General features: G+C 35.5%; 1 protein-coding gene across 2 annotated transcripts; it reads right to left on the bottom strand.

Moving 5' to 3' along the window:
- Positions 1–1,442: 1,442 nt before the first annotated feature.
- LOC107779897 (alpha-galactosidase 3-like) lies at positions 1,443–7,948 on the bottom strand. 2 transcript variants are annotated; one of them, XM_016600398.2, is made up of 15 exons: positions 7,198–7,948; positions 6,378–6,436; positions 6,211–6,267; positions 6,097–6,131; positions 5,866–5,969; positions 5,660–5,732; positions 5,172–5,230; positions 5,028–5,093; positions 4,855–4,938; positions 4,482–4,546; positions 4,310–4,392; positions 3,781–3,871; positions 3,562–3,620; positions 2,010–2,150; positions 1,443–1,813 (listed from the first exon to the last, which is right to left on the bottom strand). In XM_016600398.2, the coding sequence occupies exons 1-15, from the start codon at positions 7,404–7,406 to the stop codon at positions 1,703–1,705; spliced, it is 1,296 nt and encodes a 431-aa protein (XP_016455884.1). In that variant the 5' UTR covers positions 7,407–7,948; the 3' UTR covers positions 1,443–1,702. The 2 variants fall into 2 exon arrangements, with proteins under 2 accessions (XP_016455884.1, XP_075096889.1); XM_075240788.1 differs by having other exon boundaries at positions 6,211–6,280; positions 7,198–7,930.
- Positions 7,949–8,548: the final 600 nt, after the last annotated feature.

Genomic DNA, 8,548 nt, shown 5'->3' on the forward strand with positions numbered 1-8,548 from the left:
AAAGTAATTTTCTACAAAGATTAAATTTTTAGCAAGCATTTAACTCAGGTCCATTTCATAAATTGACTGCCCAACGGGCATTATAAAGTGGGTTCGTTGCAACTGTTACTCTAACAATTGAAAAAATAATTCAAATAGCCGACCACCAAACTGTGTAAACTAAAAATAGTCGTTGAAGATATAATATATGCATAATTAATATATATTATATGTAAATAATTATGTATTACCGATGTATATATTATGTATATGGCTAGAAAAAGTAAACAATGAATATGACAGACTATTTGTGTAAAAATCCCAACAATTTTACCTTAGTATAAAAGTGGGTGTACGTGTAACTATAATTTTTTCCTAATACTATCACTTTTATGTCCTTTTTGTGTGTTCAAATAAATTCCAAGAATACGTTAAATTAAATTTAATAGATTGTACAGGTGTTGGTAATGTTGTAAGTGGAAAAATCTTGGACAAAAAGAGATACACTATCAGTAGCATTCCATGAATTTTCAGAAAAAGCTCGGCAGCCTAATTTATGTAAACACATGAGGTAATGCAAGGTAATAAATTAAGATATTATTGTTCTCCTAAGCAAGTGAAAAGTACTAAAATTCAGTGAAGATTATTTGTAATCCTGCGAGTTCATGAATCTTATTTGTAATTTCATTCATATATAAAGATTTTTGTTATACTTATCCGAAAAGGATGCGCTTGACCACCCTCGACATAATGTGGCTACGCCACTGCCGAGTTGCAGGATTTAACTTTTCTATAGACATTTAGAGTTTTTACTTTTCTAGAAAGACTTAAATGTAACTTCAGAAAGTGATAATTAACTTATTTTGCATTTTTTGAATTCTTCTTGCGTTATGATAATTCTTCTGAATAAATTAGATAAATTGATACAAAATATATTCTCTTTCAAAAGTATCCATTGATCCCTTCACCACCCAAATATTATAGATTGTTGAGGAATTAAACCCAATGAAATATACCCCGGACAAATACACAGATAACCATTCTCAAGGATGCTATATAGAGATTAACCAATATTTATTTTGTCTTGAAATTTTAAACTAAAATCTTAACTTCGGGACAATTCAAGACACTTTTGTTCCGAAAAATTGAACTGAAAAACTGAAATTCAGGACGCACGAGCTAATTCTTAAATAGCAGCCCTTTAGAGTGGCTACCTGGTATCATTTCTACAATATACCCCCCACATGGTCCATTAGAACATGTAACTTGGAGCACTTGAACTAAAAAGAAAAACTTCTAATTTTGCAGGCTTCACAATCATTTCAAGAAACATTATTCTCAAGAATTTCATGAGAGCAAAGTTGTAAGTTCAATCCTTAACGCATGCTGTCAATGCTCATTGAATAGCTTGAATGAATACCTCTATATGAATTGTGAACCATAACAACAGTTGAAGAAGCCTATTTCCAGAAAAACTTTCAATAATGTCACATACTTCAACAAACATAAAAAGTTTATTCATGTGGGAGAGCATTTTACAAAGCTGACTAACTAGATCGCAAGTTCAAAGGAAACTAGTAAAAGATTCGACCATGAAGAGAACTGATGGACACAGATATAGATTAGAAAGATAACAGAGGAAGCCTACGATTTGTGTCTAGCGAGGTGGGGTAGCACCCACCTGGAAAGGTTGTACAAGCAATGAACTCCTCTTACACTTTAATCAGATTGAAGCTAGAGTCGCCCTCTTTGGAGTTAAAATGTACATTTCACAGCCATGAGCATCAACCCGAGCACTGAATGAGCCCACAGTGTTCTCCAAAACAACTTCATGCTGCAACATTGCCATGGCGATGAGATCAGAGCAAACTTTTGAAGTAATGAATACATTTCAAGGACATGAGTTCCAGAACATAGAGAAATGAAACCAGCAAACAATGCTTAACTAATTCAGATGTATCAGTGTGAAAAATGAAGTCATTAGAGATCCTGAAGCTACAAGAAACTGGCTACATGCTGTACCAACTTACCTTCCACAAGTCTCTAACAGAGACGCCGATAGAAGATTCTAATCCAATTGCACCCCATTTAGCAGTAATAGTTGCAGCCTTTGAACATCTATTCCAGAGTACTACGGCCAAACGGTTTCCAGACAAGGGACCTGCCCAAATCTGTAAAAAAAATAAAGAACATTAATAATAACAGATTGGTAAAGCATTATTAAAATTTACACTGCTCAAACCACTCTCTGCCCCCACCCCTCGAAAGAAAAAGAAATTATATCCAAATGCATCGCAACAATAATAACAAGAATAACCACAACAAGAGTAATACATCAACAAGTACGCCTCAATCCTAATTAGTTGGGGGCTATCTTAATCCTCTATATCCCGTCCACTCCATTGACCGCATTAATGATTGAGGATTACTGGTTTTGTTGTCTTAATAATACTAATAGTTAATAATGACAACAAACAAAGAACTACTAGTGACAGAATATTCTGGGCAAATTCTACCGATATTGTGCAAGAAAACATCATCTTTGGCCAATCAGTCCAACATGTGAGGTTGGCTGCCTTGTCACTTGAATAATAAGGGGAACTACTGATGACAGAACATTATTGGCAACGATTACATGATTTTGTGCAAGAAAACATTGTCATGGCAAGTCAGTTATACATGTGAGGAATGTAAATCTCATAGTGGCTGCCTTGTCACTTGGGGCTGAAAGTTACTAAACACTTATGCACCAAATGGACGAAACACTACACTTGTATGTCGGTGTGAAAGCGTCAAGCAATTAAGCATTCGCGTGGAACACTGGATCTCATTGAAATACACAATCTGAAGCTATACCAGGCTGCAAATATCTCGATGACTTTTATTAATTGAAAAACTGTACTTCGAATTTTTGAACCAAATGCTACCTAAAATATCCTATCAGAAAGACCAAAGTTCGATTAACACCCACTAACCCTCTTTATTTTTTGTTCAATCGTGACGGAGAAGAGCTTGATTGCTTTGCAAATTCATTTTGATGAAGTAATAATATTATTGATGTGGTGAATAAATTTCCCAATGTAGAAGTGGCATATAAACGAGGCAAAAATATGGTTTTCTACATATACCATCCAATCCTCTATGCGATCGCTTTCCAAATTGCTCTATCCAAGAGAATGGAAGTTCTTGTTACATTGAGAAAATTCCACATCAAAATGAAATATTAACACGTAGAGAAAATTTAGACTTCCTTTTTTTGTGATTATTGTCAGAAATCAACCTCTGTATGATCTTTAATTATTTAGGTAGTCTAAGTGAGAAATTTTTCAATCAATTTCTCATAATCCTCCAGCTAAATATTTCAAGTAAAACAAGAAAGTGTTCAACTCAATAAGGTCACTTTATCTGGTAAGCATCAAAGAAATCTTGTGTTTAAACTGTAAACAACAATAGAGCTCTTCATTCATATGTCAGAATACTGATATAAGTAGCTTTCCAAGAGATTATCTTTTTCTGGAAAATCAAAAGATGCTAAATGTAGATAATGAGAAAGAAAAAATGAGAAACAAGGTGCAACTAGACCTGCTCGCAACCATCTGATCCGGAAGCATAAACTCTCCTACCCTGAACACCAAGTGGATCTGTAAAACAGAAGAAGTCATTTCTTATAAATAATTATTTATATCAAAACCATATGCACACCAAAAGTACAAGGAAAATATGAGCATTCTCTGACAGAACAACCTCCTACCATCAAAAAAGGGGTGGAGAAGGGGTTACAAGGAAGACAAAGCTTTTTACCTTGGTCAACAGCGATAACCTCTTTATTGGAAAGAATTTCTAAAGTTTCAGCGGTGATGTTTCTGACATCACAACCAATAATAAGTGAAGCCTACAAATAGAAGCATGATGCCAGTTCATGAAGTAAGAGGGTTGAAGCACACAAAGCCACTGCACTGTCTCTTTGCATGAATAGCCCAACATAAAGCTGAGTTGTTTTCTCATATATGTACCATGATAATTTCTTTTAGAATGGGGAATAAAACAAACACATCCAATATGATGGACTTAAGTAATGACATATACACATTAAAACTTCTAAAAACTGGTCCATCTCCCTATTCTTATCCTTATTTCATTTACACACATGCACCATTTATACCAGCAAACAATTTGACTGAAGAACGGTCCCATCACAAATTTGTCGTCCTAAGGAGAAATTTTTTCGAAAAGGGATTAGATAAAAGTATTCAGTCAGACAATTAAAAAGAGAAAAAAAAAACAAGAGAGGACTCAGAAAACATAAGTATGAGTTTGATTGGGGATTTGCCTTCATCAAAGCCCAAATGCTAAAGTGCCCTTTGTACTCGTGGTAATTCATGCCCCCATTTCCAACCTCAAACATATCAGGATCTGCCAGAAGATAATAGAGAGTTAAAAAAACTCAAATGCTATTCATTCTACACCCCTTCAAAATCTAATGTTTCAGGCCCACTACCTACCGTTCCATCCACCAGGTCCAGCATACGATGCCCACTTGTCATTGATATCAGCAATAGTTGTCATGCTAAAAGAAGTAAAATAAATGAAAGATTTCTGTCAGTATGATGCTTAATAGAGTTAAGTAACAATTCAGAAAAAGCAAAAAAGTTAAGCAGTATGGACAGTGAAGAGTTCTCTTAATGTTAAGTTAAGCTTGCATATTGTTTTATCCAGCTACTGTTCATAATTAGTGTAGAGCTATGATCAAAATCTTCTAAGTTTTGAAGGTACCATACATACATGCATAACTATCTTTATTTACTGTAACAACATCAGATTACAAAATAATACAAAAATAAGATGAAATAAAATAAAAATGTCGTAAGTTAGAACCTAGCCCATGTATCATTGATGTCATCTGTTGTACGCCAACTGTTTCCAATTTTTCCAGCCCATTTGGCAGGGTCATCGACACCCCTGCCAATTTTGAAACAAAGCACAAAGAAAGCCCTCAAAATGCTGGTTAAGAACTCCATTTCAAATCGAAGAAAGTGCTTCGAAGTTACCATTCACAAAGTGCGTAAAATATAGTCCGTCCAGTAGTATTAAGGGCATCACGCATGGGCGGGTGTCTGGGAAACGTCTTAGTAATTAGATCTAATTATACACCTAAACCAATTAACTTAGACCTCACTGACTAAGAGTTGAACCTCTTTTGTGGTGGGAGGCCTAGATTGAAGCAGTTGTCGTACTTCAAATAGTCAACACCCTGTGTAGTTGAACAATCAGAATTTTAGTTAGCAGCTGAAATGTAAATCAACTTCCACATTAAAAGAAATGAAATGAAAAGCAACGCTAATGCTAACATATTAACCAGGATTTACAAGTAAGAAAACTGTGTTACAATGTATACAAAATGCAATTAACAGTATTAGCTAGTGCTGCAATCAGCATATGTAACTGAATAGCTCTTTTTTCTTTTAAAGCAAAGACAATTAATTCCTCGAAATCACATCAATTCTTATTTCCGTTATCTAAAGGCTAGGATATCCAGAAGAAGAAAATTTCTGAACATTTATTACCATTTGTATATGTAACTCTACTGCTGGAATGGTCATTATTGTGTTTATCACTAAGTTTGGAGACATTCGGTAACAATGCAAGTGTGCGACTGACGAAACAGAAAGGACAAACTAACCCAAGATGCCCAAAGTTCAGCATCATTTTTTTCATGAAACAGTGAGCCAGGTCGAACTTGACATGTAAAAGCCCTACAAGATCCAAGTAACTGAATAGTGAGAAATAGGAGATTGCACAAACACTTTATGCCAGACAGAAAATGTTTTAAACTAATTTCGGCATAGTTCAAAGATAATCAGACAGGGTAGTGGGGATTTGTCCTACCCAGCATCAGAATAAACACCTAGCTTTAGACCCTTTGAGTGCACATAATCAGCTAGAGCTTTAATTCCAGATGGAAAAGTTTTCAGGTCAGGAATCATTTGACCCTGCACAATAATTGGTGGATGATTAGCGTCTCACAAATCCATATATGGTCTGAAACTAAAAGCAAGAGATCATAACCAAGAAACAACCACAGTTTAAATGACGATATCAGTTAAATTGTAGACGCACCTTTAAATCTCGAGTCAATCTGGACCAACAATCATCTATAATGGAGAAAGCATATCAAACTGTCAAGATGTAAACCTCAAAAACAAAAGCAAATTAGTTTCTTCAAATGCTTACCGATGTTGACATAAGTATAACCCAGGCTAGCCAAACCAGTTGATACGGGTGCATCAGCTACCAAAGAGCACTTTCGTGTTATTGAGTAAACATTTAATAATTCAATAAAGGCTCTCATACTTTTAAGCAAACTATCAAAACAAGGTAAGGGAGCTCGGGGCATTTACCTGTTTCCTTGATGACTGTTTCATTAATATTGCAAGCAAAAAAATTCCAGGTACTCCACCTGTCCCAGAAATATGATTAATCACATAACTATAACACTCTTAACTTTTAACATATCAAAATTGTGAACAAGCATAAAGTTTTATTCTAACTTAGCAAGAGTGTCAAGAAAGGCATCTGCCCATATAATTTCGAAACACAGCTCATGGACTTAGCCTTACCCCTTTTTCCTTATATAGTCAGAGAAGGTTAAAAGCCAAAAAAAAAAAAAACCGCCCGGTACACTAAGCTCCCATTATGTGCGGGGTCCGGGGAGAGCCGGACCGCAAGGGTCTACGGTACGCAGGTACGCAGCCTTACCGTGCATTTTTTCAAGAGAAGGTTAAAAGCAAGGGCAAAAAAATAAAAGGAAGAAACTACATGGTTTCAACTAAATCTTAGTAATTCATTTCCTAAACTTTCTAGCATTAAAAGAAAACCTAAAACCAACCACATGAACATAGATATAACTTATATATAAGCTCCGAGTGTTGCCAATATAACTTATAAGCTCTTAGTGTTGCCAGCATGTTAAGAGTATTATGTCAATGTGCAAGCAAACTGGCCTAGACACTAAAATTATCAAAAAATAAAAAACAACAAGTAGCAAATATCTTCAAATTGACCATATGATTTTCTTACTTTTCTAAAAGTTGAAAGCTTCATACAAGAGAATTACTAATAAACTGAATCAGAGACAAAATAAAGATTCAATTTTTATACGGAAAAAAAAAAGCAGGGGATGAGTGAAGAAAAGGGGAAGAGGAGAAGAAAATAACGGACCCCATCTGAGGAGTTCGAGCCAAGCCATTGTCGATTTGAAGAACACCATAATTGGAAGTATCATAGAGCTGAGATATGGAGAGTCTATCTTGAATTTTCAAATAAGGATGAATTGGAAACTCTCTTGCCGTGACTGTCACTGACATTAAAAACACAGTCAAAGACACAAGCGTAGCCGCAGTGGCAAGAATGCCAGAGGACTTTGCCATTCTTGAATTTTGGGATTTTGTTTCCACAAATTCTGAAAAAGAGTGGATTATTAGGAGAAGAAAGAAGAAAAAGAAAAGAACAAGTTTGAAGAGGGAAGGAAATGAATTATTTGTAGCTAATTATCCAAAGCATCTTCCTTTTATCCACTCTGATGATAATTAAAATTGGCAGCTAATATTGACTTATTTTTATATTATAATTGGACCGTCCATTTCTTACTTAAAAAAGGATCTTATTTTATTGGGTGTTAGCCTTGTTCTTTTGATTTGTGTTTTTGCTGCACACTTTTCGCTCCCGGGGAAAAAGGAAAATACTATGGGCATGGATCCGATAAGTGCATCCTCAGTATTTTTATTTTTGCGATCCTTAAAAAGTTGACCAGAAAAAAGGGAAAAGATATGGAGGTCAAAGATAATAGGAAAAACAATACTAATGGAGATTTGAGAGCTTCAGTGAAGACGACAATGGCGGAAATAGAAGAGAAGGTTCTAGAGAGAATTTTCTATTTGAGAGAAAAACTGGCCTGTATTATTGAAGCTCTGTTTATACAATGAGCTGATACTATGTATATATACACCTCTACAATTGCATCTAATCTACAGCTCTCACATCACCTAAACTAACCAATTTCATAATTAGTTATAACTAACTAATCCTTCTTAACCGACTTAACTACACTCACGTGATTGGCACGTGATTACTCCTATCTTCAACATTCCCCCTCAAGCTAGATGGTGTAACCAAGTTCAGCACCCCTAGCTTGCCTATCAGGTAATCATGTTGCGATCTTCCTAGGGCCTTTGTGAACAAGTTTGCTTCTTGATCTCTAGACATCACATATCTTGTTTTTGATAATTCCTTGTTGGATTTTTTCTCCGATGAAGTGAAAGTCTATTTCTATATGCTTCGTTCGTTCGTGGAATATAGGATTTGCAGCAATTTGGTTTGCTGCCTTGCTATCACAGTGCAGCTCCACTGGCAATTCAACCTCTGCACCCAGTTCCTTGCATAATCCTGTCAACCAAAGAATCTCTGAGACTGTAGCAGCCATGCTCCTGTACTCAGCTTCTGCTGAGCTTCTTGATATCGTGCACTGCTTCTTTGACTTCCAAGATACCAAAGAGTCTCCTAACTTCATCAC

Source organism: Nicotiana tabacum, chromosome 20 (assembly GCF_000715075.1).
Source record: "Nicotiana tabacum cultivar K326 chromosome 20, ASM71507v2, whole genome shotgun sequence".
In the NCBI taxonomy this organism is placed as follows: domain Eukaryota; kingdom Viridiplantae; phylum Streptophyta; class Magnoliopsida; order Solanales; family Solanaceae; genus Nicotiana; species Nicotiana tabacum.

Excerpts from the sequence above, each read along its gene's own strand:
- LOC107779897 (XM_016600398.2), bottom strand. The coding sequence starts at position 7,406 with ATGGCAAAGTCCTCTGGCATTCTTGCCACTGCGGCTACGCTTGTGTCT. Across the intron at positions 5,094-5,171 it reads GGCCTCCCACCACAAAAGAG|ACACCCGCCCATGCGTGATG; the intron begins GTTCAACTCTTA and ends GACGTTTCCCAG. Across the intron at positions 1,814-2,009 it reads CTGTTAGAGACTTGTGGAAG|CATGAAGTTGTTTTGGAGAA; the intron begins GTAAGTTGGTAC and ends GCAATGTTGCAG.